General features: G+C 42.9%; 1 protein-coding gene across 1 annotated transcript in view; it reads right to left on the reverse strand.

The window, feature by feature from the left end:
- Window positions 1–9874: 9874 nt before the first annotated feature.
- LOC103082046 (zinc finger protein 550) overlaps window positions 9875–16233 on the reverse strand; it is a 15580-nt gene continuing 9221 nt past the window's right edge. Inside the window, exon 4 of the mRNA XM_007457471.1 lies at window positions 9875–10866. Within this exon, the coding sequence (XP_007457533.1) occupies window positions 9875–10866 (992 nt within the window). The remainder of the gene's footprint in view (window positions 10867–16233) is intronic.

A 16233-nucleotide genomic window follows, 5' to 3' on the forward strand; every position in this document is an offset into this window, starting at 1 on the left:
TGGGGCGGGGGGGTGGGCTAGGGAATAAAAGTAAGGAGCTTTTAAATACAAAGGGAGGTTTGCATTACAAAGGATTTTAATTGGAGTTGGAGGCAGAAGCTAGTCTCCGCTGAACAGGACTGAGTGCTAAGGCTATCACTACAGGGAAGTAATAGTCCATTAGTGTGACAAATTGCAGGTGTTTTTGCAGAATCCTTGGAATATTTGCAGGTTGGCCCAGATCAAAAGTTCATGGTTTCACAAGATGGGGAAGTACAGGAGGTCCACTAATTAATAGCCTCCCAGCTCCATGTTAAAAATCCCTTGACAGGGGACTTCCCTGGTGGTGCAGTGGTTAAGAATACGCCTGCCAATGCAGGGGACGCGGGTTCGAGCCCTGGTCCGAGAAGATCCCACATGCCGCTGAGTAACTAAGCCCATGCGCCACAACTACTGAGCCTATGCTCTAGATCCCGCGAGCCACAACTACTGAAGCCCACGTGCCACAACTACTGAAGCCTGCACACTTAGAGCCCTTGCTCCACAACAAGGGAAGCCACCACAAATGAGAAGCCTGCGCACCACAACGAAGAGTAGCCCCCGCTCGCCGCAACTAGAGAACGTCCGCGCGCAGCAAAGACCTAATGCAGCCATATATATATATATATATATATATATATACATATAATTTTTAAAAAATCCCTTGACAGAAGTGACTCCTTTTTATTTCACATTTCACAACACTATTAATTTGGCATGCCTTGCAGGACTTCGCAAAGCAAATATAAAAATTATCACAGCATGTACACAAACTATATGATAATAGCAGACTTCTTTAAAAAAACGTAAAAATTGAAATGACAAGAAAACACTTAGGAAGATATTGAGACATCTATAAATTATTAAAGATTTAATATATAAATAATAAATAAATTCGATAAGTACTACAAATGAAAGATTTAAAACCTAAGAAGGCAAAATTCTTCTATGCCACTTCAGATTAGAATTATGAAAGCAAACAACATTTTTGAAAAAATAGTCTTATTTTCCATTAGGAAAATGAAAATGAAACCAATCAGATTGATGAGCCTAAGGAAGTCTGACATTACCAAATGTTGGTAAAACTAAAGAAATTAGTAAATATCACAAACTGCCATTGGGTATCTATTAAAATTACTTTGCAGAAGTGTTTAGCGTTATGCAGTTACTTTAAACCTCTGCCCCTTTGTGCAAAAAATACTTTCTATTGATACATGCACTACGTAAACCAGTGTATCAATAAGAAAACATGTCAGATATCTCTAAGTAGCACTGCTATACCTGCCAAAAGCATGAAAAACAAAAAAGAAGCAAAGAAAGATTTCAAGATTTGAATGTAAAATTGAATTTAAAAAATTCAATGCCACGGAGCAACTAAGCCCATGCGCCACAACTACTGAGCCTGCGCTCTAGAGCCCTGGAGCCACAACTACTGAAGCCCCCGCGCCTAGAGCCCGTGCTCCACCACAAGAGAAGCCACCGCAATGAGAAGCCTGAGCACCATAACGAAGAGTAGCTCCTGCTCGCCGCAACTAGAGAAAAGCCCACTTGCAGCAATGAAGACCCAAAGCAGCCAAAAATAAATAAGTTTTAAAAATACAGACCATGCAAACCTATACAATTATGAAAAAAAAACTTAATACATGTGTTAAAAGAAAATTTCACAGATTTTAATTTTGGGATATAGTTTGATTTTATGTAGTGACTCATGAACTGGAAAGCAAGCAGTCTAGAAAATAGAGAGGAGCTCTGAAGAGCTATTCAAAATGCACAGATTACATAGACAAAAATACTTGAGAACAAGGAATTCATACTAGGCAATAGCTGATTGGTCATAGCAAGGTTAATTTTCTTCATGTGGGGCACAGGGAAGTTTTGGAACAAGGTTGTGAAAAACTAAAACTTATCAGGCATATTCTGATTGGCTGGCCTTAGGTTTCCGCTCCTGAAAGAGCCAGATATCTGCAAGAAATAGAAATTGAAGTAAGTTTCAGCTTTCAGATTTGGGTCTTAGCATGAGCCACTCTGTCTTGGGACTAGTTTAGATATTTTAACACATGACGGGGGGGGGGGAAGTAAAATCACAAACGTTATATTGTTTTTTGGCTTTTATGAATAAAGCTGCTGTTACTGTGAATATTTCCACCGAAGTATTCCTGAGTCATAAGATTTCATTTTTCTTAAGGATATACCTACAATTGAGATTACCGTGTCGTATGTGTATGTATAGCATTACAAGAGAGTACAACAGTATTTTCTAAAGTTATTTATCAATTTGTATTCCCTCAAGAAATATATGAGTTGTAGCTGTTTCATCTCTTCATTAACTTGAAATTGTCAGTGCTTGAATTTTAGTCATTCCAATGAGTGTGTAGTAGTCCCTCACTGTGGCTTTAAAATGTGTTTACCTGCTGAGTAATAAGGAGAAGCATATTTTCATTTTCTTATTTACCATTTATACTTCAGAAGTTTTGCGAATATTTTGAATTGTGTTATTTTTCGTTATTGTTATAAGGACCATTTACATATTGAGAATCACAGTCATTTCTCAGAGATAGTTCTTACAAATATCTTTCTCTAGGTTGTGACTTGAGTTTTTACTTTCTTAACTATCTCTTGAAAAGCAGTTTTAATTTTGATTAAGCTTCAATTAATTTATTTTCTTTGGTTGATGACCTTTGTGTTTATTTATTTATGTTTATTTTTATAAATTAATTTATTTTTGGTTGCATTGGGTCTTTGTTGCTGTGCTCAGGCTATTTCTAGCTGTGGAGAGCAGGGGCTACTCTTCCTTGAGGCGCGCGGGCTGAGTAGTTGTGGCTCCCGTGCTCTAGAGTGCAGGCTCAGTAGTTGTGGCACACAGGCTTAGTTGCTACAAGGCATGTAGGATCTTCCTGGAGATCGAACCTGTGTCCCTAGCATTGGCAGGTGGATTCTTAACCACTGTGCCACCAGGGAAGTCCCACCTTTTTGTTTTTAAATAATCCTTACCCTTAACCAAAAACAGAGAGCATTTTTCCTAAGTCATCTTTTTTACTGCATTTTTTTCCTCTGACATAAAGAATTGTGTAGGGGTACTTAAATAAATATATAAATATGAAAATAAATAAATATGAAAAAAATAAAATAAAATGTTGATTGCTCAGACTGATGTACATGGATTACCTTTATCAAGATCTTTCTTTTGCAGACTTCCAAGAACAAATGTAGGATATCTGTAAAAGCTATTTTAACATCGTCTACTTATCCTTGTATGTTACTATTCAATTAGATTTTGTTTGTATGTTTGTTGTGGCCACACCGTGTGGCTTGGGGATCTTAGCTCCCTGACCAGGGATCGAACTGGGCCCCTGGCAGTGGAGGCATGGTCAATTGGATTTTTTTTTTTTTCTTTCTGCTAACACGTATTATATTTCTGATTGTTTGCCTGGATTATAATTACCCTCTTCACATGCCATGATGGACACACTGAGAAGACGAACGTTTTCCCTTTTTTCTGCCTTAAAGTTTTCGAAAGGAAGTCTCCATTCGTGCTTGGTTATTGATACTCTTCTGACTGTGAATAATTTCCCTTTTTTATGAGAGACCGATTTTATACTCACAGGCTTCAGAAGGCAGCATGAGCTCCCTGGGACTTGATTTCATTATTTCAATTTCATTGTTGTGTTTTGAGGGCAAGTCTCCATTTGTAGCCAATCAAACTGGTTTTCCAATTTACCAGAGTAATGCATGTTTCCCTCCTGGAATAAATCTACTTAAGTTAAATAAAAATTACATCCATTTAAATTGAAAGCACTGGTATCAATGGCCATCACTAATGTCCACTGACACTGAGCACATGTCAGGCCTGTTCCAGGCACTGTCGATTACCACACGTTTAATTCTGACACCGCTGTGCTCTCAAAGTCAGGAAAATACAGCTAATGCATTAAGTCTCTCATTAAGCTCAACTTACATTAGAGGATGCCCCTCCATTGTGAGATGCTATCCTCTGCCTTCTTTCCAGGTAAAAGTCCTTTATTTTTTGAAATGTGGGTGTGAAATGTCCTTTTTTACCAAATCTGTGTGAGCTTTCTAGTCAAAAAAATTTTTTAGTGGTTCATGAACTGCTAACATCTGGGAATCACCAAATCATCCCCCCCCCATAGGCTCCCTCTGTTATCCCATTAAATTCTCCCTATCCCACTGCCCCCTCACCTCCACTTTCCCCTTCCTGTTGCATGTCCTTTCCTCCTTTGTGTAGCACCCAAGAGTCCAGTTCTGGAGGCCGACTGATGCATCTAATTCCAGCTTCACAGCTTATGTGCTGTGTGACCCTGTGCTAGTCAATGAACTGTTTGTGTGCCAGTTTCCTCCTTGGTAAAATAGGATAATGTTGTAGCTACTGCTCAGGGCTGTAGGAGGGTCTATTGGTTAATGTATGAAAAGTGCATAGGGCAGCACCTGGTGCTCCCTAATGAATGGGTCTGTTGATGGTTACAATCCCAGCTTCCATCATCATCATTGTCATCACCATCCCCAGCATCATCATGGTCACCATCGTGCCAGACCTTGGCCCATTCTGGAGCCATGTGGCATAGCTTTGTGTTTATACAGCGCAAACACCATGTAGAGCCAAACTGGGTCTCTAGCTTGGTTCAGCTTCTCATCAGTTCCCTGCCTTTCAGCAAGTACATTTATCTCCCTGAGCCTCGATTTCCTTTTATGGAAAATGATGCCTGTCAGGCACCTGCTTCACAGGGAGGCTGTAAGGAAAACCCAAAGTAGAATCCTTTAGTGCAAGGCCCACAGGAAGAGATGCCTAACGCTGTAAGATGAAGGTGCAAACCATGTTCCTGAATAAGGAGACCAAAGTATGTGTACACAAGGACAGATATGAACTGACTAGATGGTATGCATAATTTTGTTATGCCTGGGTAATTAATTTAAAAGCTCAGGAAAAGTATCAATAAAAACCTTAATTAAAACTTATAAATATATTTAACATTTCAAATAAAATAGTTCTATTTCATAAAACTAGTACAGGCTAAATTTTTTTTTTTTTTTTTTTTTGCCACTCTGCAGAACTTGTGGGATCTTAGTTTCCCGACCAGGGATTGAACCCAGGCCCTTGGCAGTAAGAACACCCAGTCCTAACCACTGGACTGCCAGGGAATTCCCCAGTATAGGCTAAATTTAGATACCAATGAAAGAATAGGCAAAACAACTACATTGAAAAAAATCAGAAAGTGAATGACTCTCATAGACTCACGGAATCAGGCAAGTGGGCATTTTTCGGCATCACAGAATTGTTCTATACTTAGATTGGGAAGTTTTTTTATGTATAAATGCATTTATCAGTCATCAAATTGTACAGTTGATGTTCGTGTATTCCCCTGAAATAAACTTCACATTGAAAAAGTTTAAAACATTTCCTGAACTTTAGTTAATGGCTTGGATCTTGCCATGGTATGGGTAGTGTTTGTGAACCTAAATGCAGTGTAGTCAAAGAAGGTCCGGAAGCAACGGTTCACCTATGTCCTTGAGCACATCCAAGACCCCGTTCTTGATTTCTCAATACTTTTCTCTACCAAAAAGAAAATCTCCTTAGAGAAAAGACTGATTCCTGGCAGAGAAAGGAAATTTGCAGGATGAAACTGTAATATCTTTTATATCAGAGCTAAGTGCACAAAATGTGATGGTGACATGAAAATGGGACAAGCCAGCATAAAGGAACTCCCATGGACTCAAATATGGGAAATTCTGAGATTCACAACAAATGACTGGGCTTCCCTGGTGGTGCAGGGGTTAAGAATCCGCCTGCCAGTGCAGGGGACACAGGTTTGAGCCCTGGTCTGGGAAGATCCCACACACCACGGAGCAGCTAAGCCTGTGTGCCACAACTACTGAGCCTGCACTCTAGAGCCCACGAGCCACAACTACTGAGCCCATGTGCCACAATTAGAGAAAACCCACATGCAGCAATGAAGACCCAACGCAGCCAAAAAAAAAAAGACTCTGAAGGGACTTTCCTGGTGGTCCAGTGGCTAAGAATCTGCCTTCCAATACAGGGGATGCAGGTTTGATCCCTGGTGGGGGAACTAAGAGCCCACATGCAGCAGGACAACTAAGTCCACACGCCACAACTAGAGAAGCCCATGCGCCACAATGAACCCTCAGTGCAGCCAAAAAAAAAAAAAAAAAGGGCTCTGAAGAAGGTCCCGAGTGAGAAAAATGATCATTTTATATTTTTCTGTATGGCACTTTTTTTTTTTTAATTTCTTTTTGGCTGCATTGGGTCTTCGTTGCTGCGTGTGGGCTTTCTCTAGTTGTGGCGAGGAGGGGCTACTCTTTGTTGCCGTGTGCAGGATTCTCATTGCGGGTTTCTCTTGTTGTGGAGCACAGGCTCTAGGCACACGGGCTCAGTAGTTGTGGCCCGCGAGCTCAGTAGTTGTGGCTCTCAGGCTCTACAGTGCAGGCTCAGTAGCTGTGGTGCATGGGCTTAGTCACTCTGCAGCGTGTGGGATCCTCCTGGACCAGGGCTTAAACCCGTGCCCCCTGTATTGGCAGACAGATTCTTAACCACTGAACCACCAGGGAAGCCCCTGTACGGCACATTTTTTCACATTATTTCAGTTAATACTGATTATCTTGTGTAGCTTGAAAACTAGCCTCAAAGGAAAAAAAATCTCAGGACAAATTTCAAGTACTCATATCCAGTGCCAGCACAAGGGAGTAAGTCCATGGTGGCAACTGTGAAACCCATACAAACACGAGACCTGCATGTATACATCTAGACTCACCTGTTAAAATCCCTGGCACTTTACTCTGTAAAAACAAAAAAACAGCTTCACACAAACATTTATAAGATCGGACAAGGAGGATCCTTCTCTTTTACCATGAATTTAACTTGGATGTGTGTTTTATTTTACTGGTTTTACCTATAATTCAACCACCAGAAAGCTGCAGAGGGGGACTTGGAAATGTCCAGTCCTTTCCACAGGGTTAGAGAAGCTGAAACAGTGGAAAGAGGAAAGAACTAGCACTCACCTCAGAAGGCCACAACCATACAGGATGAGCACCTTGCTGTCAGAGACAATAAAGAAAACAAACCCTCCCGACAAACCACTTTCAATACATCAACCGGTGTGACCCTTCAAAGACATGGCAGATCAAGCCATTCCTCTGCTTCAAATCCTCCAATGTCTCCCCATTTCATTCAGAGTCAAAGCCAAGACCCTAATAGTGTTATGCAGCGTTTGACTGCAGTTGGGCCCCAATTTCCTTTCTGAATTAATCTCCTACTATTCCCTCTCTTCATCACTGATTCAGCTCCATCACCTCCTTGATGTGCCTCGAATATTCCAGGTTATGTCCCAGCCGTAAAGCCCTTGAACTGGACGTTCCCTCTACATGGAGAGAACTTTCTCCAAATACCCACATAGCTAGTACCTTCTTCTCGTCCCAAGTTTTTGCATAAACGTCAGCTTTGAGAAGAGGCCCCACTTTAACCATTCTATTTAAAATTATGACGTGTTCTTATCCCCTCACAGATTGGTGTGTATCATTGAACTTACACTGCTCCATTTTTTCCCTTCAGTAACACTTATAACCTTCTAGTATTTTATAGAATTTATTGTTTATTATGCTGCTTATGTAAACTCTGCAGGACAAGATTGTTTCTTTTTTCAACCTGTTTTGTTCAGTGATGCCTTTCAAGTTCCCAGAACAGTGATTCTGGCATCCAATAAATATTGAAGTGAATGAATGAATGATTAAAAAAAGAAAAAGAAAAAAACCCACACAGAATGGAATCAAGAGTGAGAATTGGGGGGAGGAGGGATAAATTGGGAGATTGGGATTGACATATACACACTACTATATATAAAACAGATAACCAACAACTGCCTACAGTATAGAACAGGGAACTATACTTAATATTTTGTAATAACATATAAGGGAAAATAATCTGAAAAAGAATGAGTATATGTATAACTGAATCACTTTGCTGTACACCTGAAACACAACATTATAAATCAACTATACTCCAATAAAATTTTTAAAAATAGATAAATAAAGCCTCTAAGTGACATGGATCAAGTTATCTTCCACCTTGCTAAATATCTTTTCAAAGAACCTATTGAGGGCTTCCCTGGTGACGCAGTGGTTAAGAATCCCCCTGCCAATGCAGGGGACACGGGTTTGAGCCCTAGTCCGGGAAGATCCCACATGCTGTGGAGCAACTAAGCCCGTGTGCCACAACTACTGAGCCCGCATGCCTAGAGTCCGTGCTCCACAACAAGAAAAGCCACTGCAATGAGGAGCCTGTGCACCACAACGAAGAGTAGCCCCTGCTCACCGCAACCAGAGAAAAGTCCGCACACAGCAATGAAGACCCAATGCGGCCAAAGATAAAATAAATAAAAAATTAAAAGAAAAGAAAAAAAGAACCTATTGAAGACTGAAAATGCAGCCAGTTAATAGACTCAAGTAATTACCTGTCTGCCATTAAACAAATACAATGTATTTTCACTGAGGTTTGTTGAATTTGAGTGAATTTCCCTAAATACCTTAAATGTTTCTATTCTGCAAACTGTGTGCATATACTAATAAACGTACTTCTTTTAAAACTAAAAAAAAAAAAAAAAGAAGAAAGAGTGAGAGATAGTATCAGGCATTTAAAACCAGATGAACAGGAGTTTACCTATAAAAAAAAAATTCAACATCTTTAGGGGTGCACATTTTAATGTGGCAATCCCTATGTGGACCATTCTCTCCTTAGATATAAAATGTAAGTATTGTGTGATGTTATTTTCGGTATTCTAATTTCTTACAAGTTCAAGTAGCTCATGACTCAAGCCCTCATATTTCTCACAAAGAATTATGCCAATGGCTAGAGATGTTCGGAACAAAGCCTTCCAACAAATGTCGGTGGAGCTGCCCTCAACATCCAACTTTCATGACACAAGACAGCAGTGAACACATTAAAAACAAAGGGCTGGGGTCATTTGCTCCCTCAAACATTGCCCCACCAAAAAACAGAACTGATGAAAAACTGCAACAGGCTTGGCAGGAAAGTCTGAAAGAGCTTACGAAAGCATTTGTTTTTTTTCCGTTTATAGTCTTTGTCTCTATCTCCTCCACCTCTTTGTTATTTTTCTTTTTTCTTTATTGGCCACACCATGGGGCTTGCAGGATCTTAATTCCCCCCGACCAGGGATCAAAGCCAGGTCCTCCAACAGTGAAAGCACGGAGTCCTAACCACTGGGACTCTGCAGGGAATTCCCTTGTTAGTTTTCTTTTGAACATAATGCTGAGATGGCTTAAGTGCAAACCAAGGGGGAGGCCTGTGGCTGAATGTTGTTATAAGCGCAAAACGAACCCTGAGTCTGTCTCCTCTGTGCTTCCTCACAGGGAAAGCCCAAGCTCCGTCAAGTTCCAATATGACTCTACGTGACTAGTGGTGACCTGTCACAGGAGGCTTTCTCACGGCAATAATTAAGTGGTTCCCCTTCATTACACATTCTCAGGTGGCGAGGACGAGTTTCTTTTGGCTGAGGAGTGTCCTTCTGGATACATTCAGAACGTCTTTTCCTGGTATGTTCTCTGATGTTGACAGAGGTGGAGAGATCCACGGGTGGCATAGCTTCTTGTGCTGAGTTTCTCCACAGAATGAATCCTCTGAACGATGAGCAGGGGCCGAAGGCTTTTGACATTTCCACTGCATTCGCAAGGCATCTTCTCCCACGTGACCACTTGTGCATTTGAAAAGCAGACAAAAAACCTTCCCAGAATTCTTTGCACTCAAAGGGTTCTTCCCTCCAGCATGGATCCCCTCATGAAAGACAAGAGAGGAGCAGCGGTGAAGGCCTTTTTCTCAAGTATGAACCCGCTGGTGCTGCAGGAGATGTGACCTGCGTTTGAAGGCCTTCCCGCACTCGGTGCACTTGTATGGCGTCTCCCCGGTGTGGATGACAGAGTGCTGGATGAGGTACGTGCTCCGGTGAAAGGCCTTCCCACACTGGGCACACTCATAGGGCTTCTCCCCCGTGTGAATCCGCTGGTGCTGTAGGAGTTCTGAGCTGCACCTGAAGGCCTTCCCACACTCTGTGCAATCGTAGGGCTTCTCTCCAGTGTGGATGATGTAGTGCTGGATGAGGTGTGCTCTGTTGCTAAATGATTTCTCACATTCTTTGCATTCAAAGGGTTTTTCTCCAGTGTGGGTTCTACTGTGGCGAATAAAAGTAGAGCGGTGGGTGAAGGCCTTTCGACACTGGCCACACTCATAGGGCTTCTCCCCGGTGTGGATCGGCTGGTGCTGCAGGAGGTACGACCTGCGTTTGAAGGCCTTCCCACACTCGGCACACTTGTATGGCGTCTCCCCGGTGTGGATGACGTAGTGCCGGGTCAGGGTTGAGCTCTGGCTGAAGGCTTTCCCACACGCGTTGCATTCATAGGGCTTCATTCCAGTGTGAATCCGCTGATGTCGAACAAGGTACCACTTCCTGTTAAAACTCTTCCCGCACTGCTTGCACTTGTAGAGGTTATGAATCAGGAGGCCTTTTCCTGGTCCCTGTGGGTCACGCTCACAGAGGACATCTCCCTGAGAGACTCTCTCCTGGAACGCCCTGGAGTGCACACCATCATCCGCCTCCAAACCATCATCTTCAAAGCTCGTTTTCCCAGGATGGGTTTCCTTGTGGGCGTCTGTCTCTGGCCTCAGCTGACCTTTCTGCACTTCCAAAAGCCCTTCCGGATCCCTGGCTTGCCTCAACCTGCAGTCCCTTGAAGATCCCAGAGTCAGGCTTCCCTGGAGCAAGACTCCTTCAGACAAAACCAGCTCTCTGGTCTGATGTTTTGCTCTGTCACCTGAAAAGAATCCAATACAAAAAGGGGGACTTTCGGTGATGCAACACAGAAGAAAGAGAAGCAACACTTCAGTGAACAAATGAGGATGAAATCAGCACCTCTGATATCTGCTATGTTTTAACGTCAGTACATCCTAGATTTCCAGTTACTTTCTATGACCCTTGTACCCTGACACCATTAAAGGGAAAATCTGGCAGGAGGCCGGACCGGGAGACAGAGGATCTGGAGTAGGGGAGGGAGGACAGTTTCAATAATACTGTCTGGAGAGCATCTGCCTCAAGGATTGATGTCTTGGTTCTGTGAGAGTGTAGGGAAGTGGCACCTAGCAAGACTGGGAAGAAAAGGTCATCTTCCCTGGGGGGTGTCCCATGAGCTGGGTCCTGATGCAGACATCAGAGTTGCCAGAAAGAAAGAAGGATGGCGTACTGGGTTGAAACGGAAGGAATAAGCTTGGGTAGATTCACCTTTGGAGAGTGCTTAAGAGTTATAAGAAGAAAAGGTACTATCACTCAGCCATAAAAAAGAAGGAAATCATGCCATTTTCAGCAACCTGGATGGACCTGGAGATTATCATACTAAGTGAAGTGAGTCAGAGAAAGACAAATATCATAGGATATCACTTATATGTGGAATCTTAAAAAAATGATACAAATGAACTTATTTACAAAACAGAAACAGACTCACAGACATAGAAAACAAACTCATGGTTACTAAAGGGGAAAGGCTGGGGGGAGGGAAAGGTAAATTAGGAGTTTGGGTTTAGCAGATACACACTACTATATATAAAGTAAACAACAAGAACCTACTGTATAGCACAGGGAACTATACTCAATACCTTGTAATAACCTATAAGGGAAAAGGATCTGAAAATGAATGGATATATGTATATGTATAACTGAATCACTTTACCTTACACCTGAAACACAACATTGTACATCAACTATATTTCAATTAAAAAAGAAAAAAGTGCCTAGAAAATTGTCTGGGATGTAATAAGTGCTATATAAGTGGCCAATAAATAAAACACTGAAAATACTGTTTAAATTAAAAAAAAAAGAAAAGAGGTAATTTACTGGTGGTCCAGTGGTTAGGACACCATGCTTCCACTGCAGGGGTCCTGGGTTTGATCCCTGGTCAGGGAACTAAGATCCCACAAGCCAAACAGCGCAGCTAAAAAAGAGAGTTACAAGAAGAAAATGGCACGAGAAGCATGGTGAAGGCAAGCCTGAAGGGGCGGCTACAGGAAGAAGAGAATAAAAATCTCAGAAGAAAAGTGGTAGTGGGACACACAAACTCAAACTGTATGAAAGACGAGTTTCTGCTCTGTTGAGAGACATTAGAGTGGTGTTAGCAGGGAGAGCTCTGGAGCCACAATGCCTCAGTTTGAGGCGCGGCTTGTGGGATCTTAGTTCCCTGACGAGGGGTCAAACCTGTGCCCCCTGAAGGGGAGGGGCACATCCCTAACCACTAGACCGTCAGGGAAGTCCCTCCTTTCTTCTTCTTTTTTTTTCTTTAAATTTATGTATTTTATTTATTTATTTTTGCTTGTGTTGGGTCTTCGTTGCTGCACGTGGTCTTTCTCTAGTTGTGGCAAGCGGGGGCTATTCTTCGTTGTGTTGCACGAGCTTCTCATTGTGGTGGCTTCTCTTGTTGCGGAGCATGGGCTCTAGGCGTGCAGGCTTCAGTAGTTGTGGAATGCAGGCTCTAGAGTGCAGGCTCAGTAGTTGCTCTGCAGCATGTGGGATCTTCCCGGACCAGGGTTCAAACCTGTGTCCCCTGCATTGGCAGACAGATTCTTAACCATTGAGCCACCAGGGAAACCCCCTCCTTTCTTCTTTATGTCATAATTTCCTCACCTAAGAGACTAGAGGACTCTCAGTTTCTCCAGGTGTCATGAGGGTTAAATGAGAAAATGCCTGTAAAGCTCTCAGCAGTTCTTGACGTAGTGTGAGTATGTATGGTGGTTAATTTTATACGTCAACTTGGCTTGGCTACTGTGCTGAGCTGTTTGGTCAAACACCATTCTGGAGGTTGCTGTGAGGTACATTTTAGATATGACTGACACTGGAATCATCAAACTTTGAGAAAGGCAGTTTACCCTTCTTACTGTGGGTGGGCCTCATCCGATCAATCAATGTCCTTGGGACTTCCCTGGCGGTGCAGGGGTTAAGAATCCACCTGCCAATGAACGGAATACAGGTTCAAGCCCTGGTCTGGGAGGATCCCACATGCTGCGGTTCAACTAAGCCTGTGCACCACAACTACTGAGCCTGGGTTCTAGAGCCCACAAGCCACAACTACTGAGCCCACGTGCTGCAACTACTGAAGCCCACACACCTAGAACCCATGCTCCACAAGAGAAGCCATCACAATGAGAAGCCCATGCACTGCAATGAAGAGTAGCCCCCGCTCACCACAACTAGAGAAAGCCCACACGGAGCAATGAAGACCCAATGCAGCCAGAAAAATAAATAAATAAATAAACGTAAAAAAAAAAATCAATGTCCTCAAGGGAAAAGACTGAGATGCCCTGGGAGGGAAGGGATTCTGCCTCCAGACTCAGGACTGCAAGCATCTACTCTTCCAGCTTACTGGACTGCCCTAAAGATTTTGAAATCACTTAACCCTCACAATCACACGAAGCCTAATCAATAGAATAAAACTCTGATTTATCTCCTTTTGGCTCTGATTCTCTGAAGAAGTCTAATGTTATTATTCTCATTGTTTTACTGGGCAATTAGGATGACAGCAATGCCATTAGCAAGAACAAGCCATCTTATTCTACAGGCCAAAGAGAGTGGCCTCAGTAGAAACCAACCCTGCGGACACCCAGCATCTAGAACTAAGACAATAAATTTCTGTTGTTTGAGGCACGCCCCCTCACCCAAAAGGAAAAGAACAATAAAACCTATCCACGCTGATAGAGTGTAAACAGTGGGTAACACTGTAGGACAAGCTATTGACAAGGATGGAGCACCAGGAACCTGCCACAGAACTGGAAATAGTCTAAATTTTGGGTGAGGTGGAGGATACCTCAGTTTATGCATATGTGAAAAGTAAAGCTGATTTCCCACTCCTGGGCATATATCCAGACAAAACTAATTCAAAAAGCTCCATGCACCCCTATGTTCACAGCACTATTTACAGTAGCCAAGACATGGAAACACCCTAAATGTCCATTGACAGAGGAATGGATAAAGAAGACGTGGTACATACATACAATGGAATATTACTCAGCCAAGAAAAAGAATGAAATAATGCCATTTGCAGCAACATGGATGGATCTAGAGATTGTCATACTAAGCAAAGTAACTCAGAGAAAGACAAATAGCATATGATATCACTTATATGTGGAATCTAAAAAAAATGACACAATGACACAAATGAACTTACCTACAAAACAGAAACAGACTCACAGGTATAGAGAGCAGACTTGTGGTTGCCAAGGGGGTTGGTGGAGAGAGATGGATTGGGAGTTTGGGATTAGCAGATGCAAACAATTACATATAGGATGGATAAACAACAAGGTCCCATTTTATAGCACAGGGAACTATATTCAATATCCTGTGATAAACCATAATGGAAGAGAATGTATACATATGTATAACTGAATCACTTTGCTGTACAGCAGAAATTAACACAATATTCTAAATCAACTATACTGCAATAAAATTTTTTTAAAAATTGAAAAAAGAAAAAGTGAAGCTGAACCTGAAGGATTGATATGTATCACTGTATACTTCCGATATAAAAAAATTAAGTAGATTTTAAAAACAAAAGGTATGGAAGTCAAATATATAGAGTCAATCCTTGAATAACAAGGGTCTAAAACCCATAGGTCCACTTATACACAATTTCAGCCCTTTGTATCTGTGAGTTCTGCATCCGTGAAATCAACCAACCATGGATCAAAATACTACATAATCTGCAGTTGAATGAATCTGAAGATATGGAACCGTGCATATGGAGGGGGACGGCCCACCATAAGGGACCTTAGGATCCATGGATGTTGGTATCTGTAGGAGCACTGGAACCCATCCCCCACATACACCACAGGACAACTGTCCATCATTTCCAAAATGAGACAACGCTTTCAAGAGTTGTGGGCTTCCCTGGTGGCGCAGTGGTTAAGAATCTGCCTGCCAATGCAGGGGACACGGGTTCGAACCCTGGTCCGGGAAGATCCCACATGCCGCGGAGCAACTAAGCCCATGTACCACAACTACTGAGCCTGTGCTCTAGAGCCCGTGAGCCGCAAGTACTGAGCCTGCGTGCCCCAACTACTGAATCTCATGAGCCTAGAACCTCTGCTCCATGAGAGAAGCCACCGCAATGGGAAGCCCGTGCACTGCAACGAAGAGTAGCCCCCACTTGCCACAACTAGAAAAAGCTCACGTGCAGCAATGAAGACCCAACAGATCCAAAAATAAATAAATTTATTTAAAAAAAAAAAGATGATGAGAGGGACTTCCCTGGTGATGCAGTTGTTAAGAATCCGCCTGCCAACGCAGGGGACATGGGTTCGATCTCTGGTCACAGAAGGTCCCACATGCCACAGAGCAAGTAAGCCCGTGTGTCACAACTATTGAGCCTGCGCTCTAGAGCCCAAGAGCCCACGTGCTGCAACTACTGAAGATCGTGCACCTAGAGCCCGTGCTCTGCCACCGCAAATGAGAAGCCCACACACCGCAAAAAAGAGTAGCCCCTGCTCGCTGCAACTAGAGAAAGCTTGCACGCAACAACGAAGACCCAATGCAGCCAAAAATAAATAAAATAAAATAAATAAATTTATATAAAAAAAAAAGATGACGAGAGCTTGAACTAGGGTGCTGGTGATGGACTCAGGACACATGGATAATCTCAAACGGGCAGGCCTGGGGATGGACGGATGTTGGTTTGATGGAGAGAGAAGCTGGCTGAGGTGTTGCTAATCTTCTAATCAGCTTAGATGGCAGGACGTTCTCAGAACCGGGCACGGGGTAGGAGTGGGCAGGATCCCGGGGGTCTTCTAAGGCATGACAAGCTTGAGGCGTCTCTGAGACACGAAAGTGGAGATCTGGGAATAAGGAAATGGGGGGCGGGGTGGCGTGTGGAACAGAGCATCGGTGGTGGGGCTGGCCAAAGACACTTACAGGCGGGCTGAGAAGCCTGAAGGACTGACAGAGAGGAGAGACGGTGACTCACTGTGGATTATTCAAGCTACAGTCAGCAGCACAGATGTGGGGCTGAAAACCCCAAACATCCATTTGGTGTTCTTAAGGGCAAGAGGGGCAGGAAGGTACAGTGCAAGGGGCTGCTTCTGAGTGTCTTGTGGACAAACAGGAGGATGGATAAATGGATGGAGAAGGTGGGAAAGAGGTCCATAGA

This window comes from Lipotes vexillifer, unplaced genomic scaffold (genome assembly GCF_000442215.2).
Source record: "Lipotes vexillifer unplaced genomic scaffold, Lipotes_vexillifer_v1.1 scaffold995, whole genome shotgun sequence".
Classification (NCBI taxonomy): Eukaryota; Metazoa; Chordata; class Mammalia; order Artiodactyla; family Lipotidae; genus Lipotes; species Lipotes vexillifer.